Source organism: Corvus hawaiiensis, chromosome 7, assembly GCF_020740725.1.
Source record: "Corvus hawaiiensis isolate bCorHaw1 chromosome 7, bCorHaw1.pri.cur, whole genome shotgun sequence".
In the NCBI taxonomy this organism is placed as follows: Eukaryota; Metazoa; Chordata; class Aves; order Passeriformes; family Corvidae; genus Corvus; species Corvus hawaiiensis.
In genome coordinates this window covers 21,100,603-21,114,485 of record NC_063219.1, presented here as the reverse complement: position 1 = coordinate 21,114,485, position 13,883 = coordinate 21,100,603, and the positions used below count along the sequence as shown (strand labels likewise).

The following is a 13,883-nucleotide window of genomic DNA, read 5'->3' as shown; positions in this document are numbered from 1 at the left end:
AAAAATTTTTAAGGACAGATTTCTGAAGCATGGAATACAGACAATAAATTAAAACAATTGCAACCAATATATTTGATAATTGAAACGTGCATGATTTCTTTATATAGCCTAACAGATTGAAAGGAAAGGTAAAGTGAGAAATGAGTATGTTCTAAGATGTTAAGAACAGCTGCAAGATTGGTTCCTCTTTAGGAATATGACTTACTTAAATTCAGATACTATGATCCGTGAAGAAGTTTCACTGATCCTGCAAATGGGAACCTCAACATGACTACATTTAGTGCCAGGGCAGAGCTGTGCTTGTACTGTCTAATCACAAATCTACAAATGTGGCAAGCAGAGGGATCTAATTTTGTCACTCTTTCTCTAGACAGATGAAATTGGACGTTGGTTTGCTTTTTTTACCCTAAGGTTATGTGACTCAGCCTTATCTTGAATTTTGTGATTCTGTTGCAACTCTTTATGATTTAAAATTTTTTCTCAGAAAAACATGGCCCTAATTCATCTCTATTTTCAGTTTATTTTAGAGCTTTAGCTTATGAAGTGTATATGTTTTATCGTTATTACAGAAGTTTAAAGGGTTACTAAAAACTCTGCTAGCATTACCACAGCCTTATGTGCTCTGTAGAGGACAAGCAGCATTTTAATGTGTTTACACAGCATTTAGCACAGTAAAGCTTGTCAACGAACAGAGATAACACATACTTTAAGAAATCAACAGTACTTTTCCAACCACTAAATTTATAAAACTATAGAAAGGAAACCTCATCAATAAATGCCAGTGGCATCTCAGGGTCTCTCATACAACCTTATTTCAAGTATCTATCTGTCTAGATAATATTGTGATTAACATTTATGACTGCTATATGACCAGTGCCTGTGCTCATTTGGTCCCATTTTATCTCAGGGTAGCTCTGGGTGACAGAGGCCACCTTCATCAGTAATGCCAATGGAGCCACACCTTTTGATGCCATCTGGAGGCTGGGAGCTATGGGATGGCGGCTGCAAGCTTGGTTGCAGGGTGGCTATTACTGCGTGCCAGTACACCTTCCATGGGCCAGCACTGATAAGTAATTGCATGTAAGGAGAAGTGGGAACAAGGAACAGCAGTAGCTGAGGTAAAGCTTCATAGCTCAGAACCAGGCCACTTAAGAAATCTGTTCAACATGTTGTTTGAGCGTTGCAATAGACTTTGAGTCTTTGAGTCTATGCAATAGACTTCTCTATTGCATAGTCAATTTTTCTTTAATTGGACTCATTTTTCCTTATTTACAAGGTAGATAAAACCAGTACCACTTGGGGCTTATTTAATTATTTTTACACTACAAAGTAACATGGCTTAGAAATGCATTACTTACTTTATCTATTGTCTCAAAAATGTTTGTTGCAGCTCCACGACCAGTAGCAAAGGCTTCCAGACAGGGAGATGCCTGGCCAAGATTTAACGCTCCTATTAAAACACCAAAGAAAACCTGAAGAAGTGGAAAAAGAAGTTAACAAAATATGACATCACTTTTTTATTACAGTTTACAGCTTAGACAGGCAAGCCAAACTACAGCATCATAATGACTTCTCATGCATCTGCTGAACTGCAGTGGTTCACTATATGAGCATTATTAGCCAACAAGAAAGCAAACAAATGCATTTTAGAAGATACTTTCACTGTCTTTCACAGCTCTCCTTGAGGCTGAAGTAAATCAACTTGTATTTGCCTTGGCCTAAAAAAGTAAGCATCTAGGTATTTACTGAGATACCACTGATGTATTTTTAAGCTATCTCAGTTTGACTGGGTACCTCTTCCTTGAAACAAGGTCTGGAACAGAACATTGGTGGGAAGTAGATTATTTTGAGGATGCTTTTTACCAGTAAGCAAAAATAGAAAGAAGCTTAAAACCCTGTATTACAACCTTTGTCTATTGCAGTTCCTGTCTCATCCAATACTCACAAAACTTAATTTTGGGGAGGTACCAGCTATAGAGAATATTTTTTTCTCTGTCTCCCAGAGAAATGAACTGTAAGGGTTGCTACCAACACTGGATAAGGCACTTTTTGAGGTGAGGTAATTCCATCATGTGGATGGACAGATTCTACAGGTAGCAAATACCCAATGTGCTCACTGTTTCAAGTTCTTTTCTAAGAACCAAAATGAACAGTTGCTCACTAATGACCCTCTTCTGAAAGTCCGAGGATCCCCGTTTTCCCTAAGCCTAGGACAACATGAGAGAAAATGCACCACAGCATCTGCTCTTCTTGGGAAGACTGACAGACAATAAAGGCAGCTGGATACAGTACTGAATATCAGAGGATGCTTGAGCCCAGGAATTCAGCCTTGGTGTGTGGCCTTGTGGATCAGAAGCAAGTGAAGCTGTAGCATATCAACTAAAATACCAAAAGTGTTTGCTCAAAATTTCTTAAGAGCTGCCAATGCTTCATTTTTATGAAAAGTTTTTATGAAGGCTCTTAAATATACCTTCTAAGACTGAAAATGCTGGCAGGGGCTTCAAAGAACAGGACACTAGAAGGTGGTGAATATAAAGAAGGTAGAGGCTTATTTAGCATTTACATACCACACAGATGCAAATTATTTCATTGTCTGTTTCTACAACAAGGAGCAAGCTGCATTGTATTGTAAGTATAGCTTATACTTCTCAGTGCTACTGTACTGGGGTGTGCTTTTGAACACTTTTTGACAGTTTTTTTCCTAGAATTTACTCTGTTTTACTTCTCCTTAGTTTCAGTTACAGAGGTATTTTGGCAGAACAGGTTATAAGGGTTGGATAATGTCTTTGGTGTAGGCTTTTGGTCCATTTTGCTGCTTTGTTGTGGGTGATAGTTTGGACATTCACATGAGGAGACATGGAATGTTATGTCTGGTATGTAACCCTATTTTGGCCTGAAAATTCTGCTAAGAAGCAATCAAGTTACACAGGACTTAGTTCTCCTTTGCACCAGAGTGATGTTTCCTGGGACTATCTCTATAGTTAAAGTGAAGGAATCTACTGAACACATACTGTGCACTGCAAATGTCTACACTGGGATGTAGAGATCATGGCATACATTTATACTCAGCTTTACTACTAACTAATTTTCTCACGTGAGTGAGTCTCAAAGCAAGGAGGTTCTATGCCTGTCAGAATCCATCATGAACATGAAGGAGCATGTTCTGTACACCTGGCAGAAGAGGAAGGGAACGCAATACTTAGTATATATCAATGCAGTATGGCTGGTGCATGACTTTTTGAGAGAGCAGGAAAAGCATATTTCAATGTTTTGTATCTACAAATCCCCCTTCCTGCCCCCTGCCAAACTAGGAGTGTATGGTAGAAAATAGAAAGTAGAAGAAAGATGACTGGAAACTGTGAGTAAGGGAAGCATGAGGGAGAGTATCTCCATTGACAGGTACAGTTTTTCAGCTACAGGGTAGCTCCCCACTGTTTGCCATTTGTCATTTGGAACCACTGGACTATACTTACCATGTGCAAGGCAAGGAAATTGCTCACTTTGTTTTTCACAGCACTACATCATATACCTCACAGCACCTCTCATACTGGTGTTGAGAGCAGGTACAAATTATTTCCTCCTTGAACAGAATGAGTCAGGTTTACAATGTTCTCAGGGTAATTTGCCAAGTTCCATTTAGCAGGAAGCTTTGCACTGCATGCCGCAGGTGGCTGGGAACTCTCATGGTGTGCAACAGGCAGAGAAGGAGCAAAACTAGATGTCTCATGAGAATACCCAGAACTTACTAAGGTTCAGGAAAAGTTGTTCTGGGTTTGAACTGGAGTCTGCCATTTGGGCAGTCCTCGCTCAAGTAACTAACCAAAATATCTGTAGATGTTGGCTTTGTAGCACTGAGGCCATCAGTGGCTAAAGCACCTACTGTGCAGAAGTGGATGCACGAGTGCCATGCAGGTGAGCATAGTTTTTGTACACACTGCAGGAGCCACAGCCAGGTGTGTTTTTACCTGCATACATGTTTACATGGGCTTTGTAAAAACAAAACAACCAGAAATAGTTTCTCAAAGGAACAGAAAGTGTTCATGAGTGATTAGATATGACAACACTTTCTTTGGTTAGGTGTCTCTTTACCACAATGTTTTTCATCATAAAGTTCTTCAGAGAAGCCAACATCCCAGAAGCACCATGCTGACCCACAAAACGGGAAAGCTAGTTCCAGGCCTCTGATAATTGTGTAGTGGGCTGTCAAATGAAAGCATTATTCTGATCACAGTAGGTAATATTCAAAATCTTTAAAATAAACATGGATTTTTTTTCAATCTTATCCAGTTGTCTCATACATATACTGAGTAATGACCTTTAAAAGACATACACAGTATTTGTAACCAGTGAGCCACCAGATACCAGAACAGATATGTGTTCCAGAATTATTATTTCAAAGAACAGTCTGAAAAAGTTGCATCAAGCTAAAATGAGTACCTGCAGAAGAGTGCCAGGTGAATACTCTTCTTCTTCAAGGACAAGTTTAGAGCCATACCAAAAGGCTAATGCATAACTTAGAAAAATTATAAACCACATGTAACCAGTGAACAATCCCATTATTATTCCTTTTCGAATCCCCCAGTGCTGAGCAAACACCAGGTTCTTATCATATCTGTAGAAAGAGAGAAAAATAAAAGGGAGTCAAATCAATTTGACATAAATTTCAAAATGAGAAAAGACCAACAAAATGAGGCACCATTGATGACTTGGCAGAATGTCCGTGCAAAGGGTCAATACAGAATCACTCTGAAGTGAGATCACTGCTGAAACCAGCAATGCTTCCAGAACATGAAATCCTTGTATGTTCTAGTGTAATAAGCACAAGAAAAGCCACACTCATCACAGGTACCTCATCATGGGGCTTGGAGTTTTAACAGAGTAACACAGGATTTGAGAATTTGGCCAACACTCCAGAGCACATCCTACAGCCAAGTTATGTTTTCATAGAATTTAAAAGAAATTTGCAGAAACATCATCAAACCCTGTCTTGATAAACCTAATTCTCCTACTTAGCTTGAAAGTACTCAAAGTTTTCAGGTTTTCTGCAAAAGTGATATATCAGACAGTGTTTAGGGAAAAATTTGACAGAATGTTCCTACAAGTAAACATGAATTGAAGATACTATTGCTGATGCTTTATTTCGCTGATAGACTAAATTATAAAACTAGTTTTGCATCCATTACTTGAAACCTAGATTTCTGAAACATACATGCATAAAAGTCTCAAAGCTAATAGGTAGTCATAATTGTAGAATATAGAGATTAATTGCCATGAATCTGATGTGCATTACAGCATTATATTGCTTCAGGAAAAAGAAATCAGAGACCTTACAGTTTGTTCAAACAAACCTTTCAACTTCCTTCTTCTCCCCACCAAAAGCAGCCACTGTTCTGATGGATGAGAGCACTTCATCAGCCACAGCTCCAGCTTTTGCATAAGCCTTTAATTCTCGGCCCGTTAGTTTTGCCACAGCCTACAAAAGCATAAGCAGTGCTGGTTACACCTGAACTGCAGGTGCAGAAAAGGACAGTGATAAGCAATGTTGGCTGTCACTCTGTGCTGGCTGCTCTGCACTGGGTCACCTCCTGCACTCCAAGCAGGCTTTTATTAGGCATGCTGCACACTCGAACACTTAGGTCTTCTAGTGCCAGGGCATACCTTTGTAACATATGTTTTGCAACAGCTCTCTGCTCCAAGTAGTTAGAAAGAGCAGCTGACAACTCCTGCTTTCCCTGCCTCCCACCCTCCCTCTATCTGCTCTGACTGGGCTGAAGCAGATTGCAGACTGAGGGTTTGTGCACAGTGGGAGCAAGGGGGATCTTTAAGTGCCAAGAGCAGACCTTTAGCTACTGTGGCAGACCCCAATGTCAGGAAGAAGAGGTAACTGTAGTGGTGGGGGAGGATAAAAATAGATGTTGCCCACCACTGTGCTTTGGGCTGATAGCAAACAGGTCCTTACACAGCAGCCCAGAGCACACACTGGATGCCAAAAGCTTACTTAGACTCCAAAAAGTGCTCAAATTAATGGAAGAAAATGTAGTCATTTACAATTCTACACAGAGATACCACATTGACTTGGGAATAAGCTATCATTAGAAAGTCTAATGTGTCAGTCTTTGCTTTCTCTTTTCAAATACCTTACCCCATGAATGTACTAGCCCCTTTTGAAGACAGGAAGCCAGGCTAGATTGACCTTGGGTCTATTTTCTTCATGGTGTAAAACAAAGACTAGGGCTGGAAAGGCTCATAATGAGGAAACACTTAACAGTAGGTATTGTGACTGGAAAGAGATGGGTACAGAGAAATAAGAATGGAAAGGGAGAAAATTACAAACATAAAGGGGAATAAGGTCAGAAAGAAATCACAAATGAAGGAAAAGCATTTTGGGTTTGATTTCATTCCCTGCCAAGTTTCTGCTCTCCCCCTTCACATGAGTCATTATTCATGTCATCTACTTGCAGCCAGCACAAGGTGCTAAAGGAGAGCTGGAAGACAAGAAATTAATCACAGTTACATTAGAGGTTGGATAGGAAAATGACAGCAAGCTGTCCCTGATGTGAAAGAAATGAGATTGCCAGAGGGCTGAACCAAACAAGAATGCAGAGGATGAGCAGGAACCACCCAGCCCTGCTGAGCATGGGAGAGGAGGTGAGAGGGCAGAGGATCCTGCAGTTTCCCTTTTCACTGTCCTTCCTGTGTACAGTGACAGGAAGTCTGTAGGAAGTGGATGGAGACACAGAACAGGAAAAACTAGGAGAAGGTGCAGCAGCTTCTGGGACCAAGGACAGTTTGAGGCAAGTTTGAGTAGTTGTTTTCAACCATTTTATGTCTTTGAAACTTATCACCCAGAAAAGTCACTAATTTACATAGAGAAATCAAGTCCTGTATCTTCTAACCATCTAAACCAGGTGTGTAGTAAGAGAGAAGGTAAAAGCCAGCTTCTGATCTCAGCAACATTGCCCATCCACAGGACCCACAAGAAGGTATGCTTACACTACCATCTTAGAAGGAGGATTTATTATTCTGGGAATCAGAATAAACAAAGTGGGAGCAAAGCCCACTTCCCTTCTACCACACCTCTCCCTCCATCCCTCCCCCCTCACTCAGTACTACTGAGACTGTAATTTGCCTCTCTTGACTTTAAAGGGGTGTAATCAACTTCACCAATCCTCACAGATTTCTGGCATGATCTTTCCTGCTCATCATTGCTCAACACGAACCTTTCACAATTCACTTACCAAGCCATAGAGAGCTGCTCCAACCCCAAGCAGAGGGCTGACTGCAATGATAACCAAGGTCAATTTCCAGCCACTGACAAATCCCAGTAGAAATCCACACACAAAGGTGGTTATGCGTTGGATGAAGATTGCTACTTGGTCAGCAATAGCCTCATTAATTTTGTTAACATCACTGGAAAACAACAACAACAAAAATCAACAGAAGACTGGTGAGTATAACTTTTGTTTGTGTTGCAGGTCTTGGCCACATCTGGGTTAGTTGCTTTTCACTGGAGAGGGCCCTTCCTTCATCCCTATTCTTTCACCATCACCCCGTACAAAGACCCTACAGTGAGAAAATCTGATGCCTTTGCAATGGAGAAGGCTTTTAGGCACGAATACTACAGAGGAAGTACTGTCCTTTCCCAAGAAAAGCTGTCCTGGCAGCAGACTCATTCACTAGCTGGCTCTTACTACCATGCCCCAGCTGCTTCAGAGGATGGGGCAGAGACATCTTAGCAGGATGCATCTATGTGATAAAGGAAAAACAGCATAGCTCATATAGCATTCCTTACATCATGGGGCATTGAGAATGCACCATACTGGCCTGCTGAAGGGACAGGAAAAGGGAGGAGGTCTCTAACTCTCTTCTAGTTCCACCTTCCACCAGCTCCCAGTTCCTCTCTCCTCTCTACCAGGTACTTTGTTCTCTAAATGAGAGGGAGAGTGGGAAGATGGAGGGCTACTTTATGACCGGAGACAGTGAGAAAACATGACAGTTCTATTGTATGGAGGACAATGGTGCAGCAGTTGACACCATTTGGCCCCAGGGCAGCTTCAGAGTTCATTTGTTCTCTCTTAGGCATTGCCAGCACAGAAAAACTGTCTTAAATATAATCATCAATTATAATCATCAAAAACTGTCTTAAGTATAATCATTATACTTCTGTCACTCTTGGCTACTACCTCACCTCTGAGATTAGAACTACTGAGAACTCCTGGAATAACTTGTAGCAAGTGGCCTTGAGATTTAAAGTGCAAAGTTGGAAGCTTATTGATAAGTCAAGTGAAATTACAGTCCTCTGTTGTAAGAGTGTTGAGTAAAAGAACATGTTTATATTTCTTCTGGTGAATGTTTTTCACAGTCAGAGAGCTTTTGTAGGTGCAGGACAATCTTGTTCAAAAACAAGGGAAATGTTATTTATTAGACAAATACATGATTAATTCCTACTTTTTCCTAAGAAATTCTTCCCAGTGACTAAAGCTTGCCATTTATTCTTCATAAAAAGAACACCACAGAAAGCAATAGAAACCAATGAGTAAAATAAAATTCCTTCCAACGACAGAAAAATCTTCAGCATATGTGACTATTACACAGGCACAACTGAGAACAGGAAGCCATCTACAGTCAGCATATTCACCCCACAGCTGCCTGCTTGTATCTTTTTTAACAGAAGATTAAGCAAGGCTCACTCTTTCCTTCTAAAAGCTAACAAAAGCAAAATGTGCCCCTAATGTAATTTTCCTTTCTGGGAATTAAGAGAGGGTTCAAATCAGCATCTCCAGACTCAGGGAGCATGCACCGGCAGCCAAATTATAGATCACTCTGAAGGGACTGGGCACAAACGGAGAAGAGAAGACAAACTGGGAAAAAAACCCCACCCCAAAACCAATCCAACTCCCACACACACATATTTACTGACAGACAAGGCATGAAAGGGAAATAATTGTGGTTTAACAGTTATGGTACTTAGTTCAGAGATGGGGGAGCTAATCAGTCTGGTTGCTGCTCCCACGAACATAGCTGTATTTCTACTAAAAGGTGTTTGTCAAATGCCTGATTATTGGCACTCTGCAGTGTTTGGAAGGAATTGCGAAATGTTTTCTGTAGCATATGGGTTTTTTAGATTACTCACTCAGAAATTCGGGTGTTCAGTTCTCCTACAGATGTACAGTCAAACCAGCCTATATCCATTCGCATTATTTTCCTGAAATAAGCTTTCCTGATTTTCTGTATCTGACGAGCTGCAGACATAACCCAAAAGCAGATCTGGGAAAAGCACAAAACAGCTGATAAATTGCAGTAAAAAGTCTTTCTACTCCCAACAAATTAGAAAAAACGATTTGACTAGAATGGGAAAGGCTATTGATAAAATTACTATTCAGGTAAAATATATTCCAGCTACACAGACATAACAGTTGTTTTGATCTTTAAATAATCCAACAATTTTATATAGCCTCTGGATCAAGCATTTGTCTCAGTTCTGATAGGATGAGAGAAGAGACAAGTTAAATTACGTATGCAGCTACATGAATGCCATATAGACAAAGCTTTTTCCATCTACAACTGTAAGTAATACAGGGATGGCAGCCATCTTACCTCAGCAAAATTCTTGGATAGTTTTCAGGAAGGAGATTGACAAGTGATTTTTGCGATTAAAAACAGCTTCAAAAGCCATGGACCCTTCAACAGACTATGCAGGAATTGTCCAAGCTTTTGACTCACTTCAGTCATAGGACTGAACAATTACTACAGAATACGTAGGGTACGATTCTTCTCCAACATTAGTTTCACATTAGTATTGCTCTGTAATATCTCTGTAATACAAACAGCGCTCAACCCAGCTGAGATGCCTACTGGGAATCTGCATGCCCTTTGGCTGCTATTTTTGGAGGACATGTGGATTCCATAGTAGCCACACTTGAGCAAGTATTGCTTGTGCTGTGGGTAAAATTCATCCTTTTACAAAGATATGCATGCACAAATCCAAGGAGCTCTCAGATTGCCAGAGCTAACATATTTCAGCAATAGAATGAGAACTGAAAGCATCTGTTCTGCTCAAATAAGTAGCTAAGCAGTTAAAACTAACATAATTATTATTATGAACTTAATTGTTTAGTGATTTAAACTTTGAAATCAAAACAGAAACCAAAATACTAACTTGGAGGTATCCTAACACAAGTATGGCACAACCAATTCCTGCATAGTATCCTGCAAACTTGGTCATTTCGTGTTCAATGTCCAGCAGCCTGAAAAAAGAAAAAAGGGGAAAAAAAAGGAAAAAAAAAAAGAGCAATTAATATAGTTTTAATTTCTCACAGAATTCTAATCTGGTGTTTCCTCAAGTTAGAGTCAGGCTAGGTGGAAGTCAGCTTGTTTTGCCAACAGAGGCATTCTCTCCCAATACTGAGGCTATTGCTAGTAGCTGGTTTCCTTATTCTGCCTGTTGCACAGGGGTAGGGAGCTGGCAGGTACCAAGAAATGCTCCTCCATCCTGGAGCAGCCCTGTAGTCTCCGGGAAACCCCCCCAGACTGCATGCCCTGAAACAGCACAGGTGAGAGGGTGTTTCAGAAAAGAGCTGCCCAATAAGTTTTCATTAGATGTTGAATGTGCTTGCTTTGTGCCATTATGGCAACTAATAACATTCAGATTTCAACTGCATTTTATGGGGAGAAGTGAGGGCTGCTAAAGTCAATTCAAATATTACTTTGTACCATAAATTTGCTAATCTGAAAAGATAATTTGTTTTTTTACTCAGATAGGAGTGCTAAATTACTCTTAATATCAGTGAAGGGCACTGAATTGCTGCTTTTGCATTTCATCTACTTTGAAATAGGTTGTTATAGGTTCTGCCTTTAGACAACTTTTAAAAAACATCCTGCAGACAGAAAATTTTATTTAATTTACCCAAAATTTTTTACACTGAATTTTTAAGCCAAAAGGGAACCCTACGCACCTTACTTGATCTCTGACAAAAAACGTGGAAACAGAATTTCATGGAAACAGCATATCATGGAAACAACTCAGGTGCCTGAAAGGTATCTAGTACAATTTTTCATGATAATTAAGATCATGGAGCAGATCATCCTAGAAAGTGTGCCAAAGCACTTGATAAACAAGGAGGTGACTGGTGACAGCCAGTGTGACTTCACTAAGGGCAACTCATGCCTGACAAATTTGGTGGCCTTCTATCACAGGGCTACAGCATTGATGGATGAAGGAAGAGCAACTGACATCATCTACCTGGATTTGTGCAAACCATTTGATTCTATCCTGCATGACATCCTTGTCTCTAAACTGGAGAGACATGGTGGATGGACCACTTGGTGGACAAGGAATTGATTGGATGGCTGCACTCAAAGAGTTGCAGTCAAGGGCTCAATGTCCAAGTGGAGACCAGTGACAGAAGGTGTTTCTCAAGGGTTTCTCAAAGGTTGGGACCAGAGCTGTTTCACATCTTTGTCAATGGCATGGCCAGTGGGCTTGAGTGCACTCTCAGCAGGTTTGCTGATGACACCAAGCTGTGTGGTGCAGTTGATGTGCTGGAGAGAAGGGATGCCATCCAGAGGGACTTTGACACACTTGAGAGGTGGGACTCTGTGAACCTCATGAAGTTCACACAAGGCCAAGTGCAAGGTGCTGCACCTGAGCTGGGGCAATTCCAAGAATAGACACAGACTGAGTGAAGAATGGATTGAGAGCAGCCCTGGGGAGAAGGACTGGGGGATGTTGGTGGACAAAGTTTGGCGTGACTTAGGCATGTGTGCTCTCAGCCCAGAAAGCTAGCCATGTCCTGGGCTGCATCCAGAGCATTGTGGCCTGCAGATCAAGGGCGGGGACTCTGCCTCTCTATTCTGCTCTGGTGAGAGCCCGCCTGGAGAGCTGCATCCAGCTCTGGGGGCCCCGACATAAGGAGGACATGGACCTGCTGGAGTGAGTCCAGAGGAAGGCCATGAAGATGAGAGGGCTGGAGCAGGCTGAGAGAGTTGGGATTGTTCAGACTGGAGAAGAGAAAGCTGTGGGGAGACCTTAGAACACCTTCCAGTACACTAAGGGAGTCTACAAGAAAGCAGGAGAGAGATGTTTTACAAGGACATGGAGGGATAGGACAAGGGGCAATGGCTTTAAACTGAAAAAGGGCAGCTTTAGGTTAGAAAGAAATTCTTCACTGGTGAGGATGGTGAGACACTGAAACAGGTTACCCAGAGAAGTTGTGGATTCTTCATCTGGAAGTGTTCAAGGCCAGTTTGAATGAGGTTTTGAGCAACCAGATGTAGCGGAAGGTGTCCCTGTCCATAGCAAGGGGATTGAAACTAGATGATCCTTAAAGTCCCTTCTAACCCAAAGCATTCTATGGTTCTATGAATGTGTCCTGCCTGGTGTGTGGTTGCTGCTTAAGAGGTACAGATGTCAGTAGTAAATCCTGTATTCTAACTGCCAGCCCATCTCTGAAGGCTGGCTTGGACAGCCTGGAGCAAAATAATTTGGCCCCAGTCACCTACATCTAAGGATGTGAATTTCTTCCCATGTGCTCTGAATTTCAGAGACCTTTACACAAGTAACTTTTAACTGCAATTAAGTATGTAATGAAATGCCACTCAGAGATTAGAAAACCCTTGTAATGATGCACCAAAAAATTATTCTTAGGAAAGGTTACAGGTTCAAATCTGGCCTTAACATATATCTGTATCTGAATGTATTATCTAGACTCCATTTATTATATTTAATGGAAAGAAACAGGCAATCTTATGGGGCAGTTCTTTTGACCTGCCTCAGACATCCCCCATAAGCTGAGTTGAATTGCATTCTATAAATGCTCAATTCTCTCAGTGACAATAGTTTAGCTAACTTGCTCAGAAGTCAGCAGGCACCTATAGGTAACTAAGTGCTAACCAGAATGACTAGATGTCATTATTACCTAAGTGTAATCTGAGAAAATAGATCAATGAGCTCATATATATAACATACATATCTGTTAGCAGAACAATGATAATCAAAGAATATTCTTGCTGACAACTACAACTGAAAGACCGAGGTCCAAGCTGACCTTCTGTCCCTCCAGATAATATCTCCAGGTCAGAAACAGGACTATGTAACAAGAACCATGCCTCTTTCCTACCTCATGAATAGAAAATGTAAGATTTAGAGGCTGAACAAGACCTTCAATAGCAATGCATTCTCTGACAAGCTATGATAACAATGGGAAAGAAACAAATACATCCATTACTTACCCACATCTTATGGTAGCATTCTTTTCATTCTGATAAATAGTACCATTAATCCACGCTATGGTGTTATTTATACATGTCTTGTTTGGGTCTTTAAGCTCTTGCATTTCAATGTCATATTCAATAAATGTGTCTGCCATTGCACCAAACACAAGCAACACAGCTGGTTGGGCTACTCCATGAACAATAGCACATATACTACCAGCAACCATCATTAAAATCTCCGTAGATGATGAAAATCGAAACTAAAGAGGGAAGAAAAAAATATGGTCTCTGCTGAGAGGCAGTCTTCATATTGGTTGTATAATGATAAATCATTAATTAGGTGGATCAAATAAAAAAACATTCTCTTTAAATCTCAGAATTATCTTCAATACAGAAAGAAGACAAATCTCTCTGTCCAATCTAATCTAATTACATTTGTGATTACAGCCTCATAAATTATGAGCTTCCTTTTAACATGTGAATGAACATATTATCATACAACATTAATAGCTCAATATCATTCCACATTATCATCATTCCAGAAACTAGCTAAGAGATTAAGAATAGTAACTATAATTCATACATATAGTCTGCTTTGCAGATTTCCTGTGGGGATGGAGAGAGAGCAAAGGGAGGAAAAAGCCTTAGGGCATTATGCAGAGCCTCTGAAT

The 13,883-nt window shown here is 40.6% G+C and overlaps 1 protein-coding gene across 6 annotated transcripts in view; it reads right to left on the bottom strand.

The window, feature by feature from the left end:
• The window catches only part of ABCB11 (ATP binding cassette subfamily B member 11), a 61,474-nt gene that overhangs the window by 23,491 nt on the left and 24,100 nt on the right, over positions 1-13,883 (bottom strand). For all 6 annotated transcript variants that reach the window (XM_048308959.1, XM_048308960.1, XM_048308962.1 and 3 more), the window contains 7 exons: positions 13,231-13,472; positions 10,160-10,247; positions 9,134-9,267; positions 7,239-7,410; positions 5,349-5,473; positions 4,438-4,612; positions 1,359-1,472 (listed from right to left, as the gene is read on the bottom strand). In XM_048308959.1, the coding sequence (XP_048164916.1) occupies positions 1,359-1,472; positions 4,438-4,612; positions 5,349-5,473; positions 7,239-7,410; positions 9,134-9,267; positions 10,160-10,247; positions 13,231-13,472 (1,050 nt within the window). The remainder of the gene's footprint in view (positions 1-1,358; positions 1,473-4,437; positions 4,613-5,348; positions 5,474-7,238; positions 7,411-9,133; positions 9,268-10,159; positions 10,248-13,230; positions 13,473-13,883) is intronic.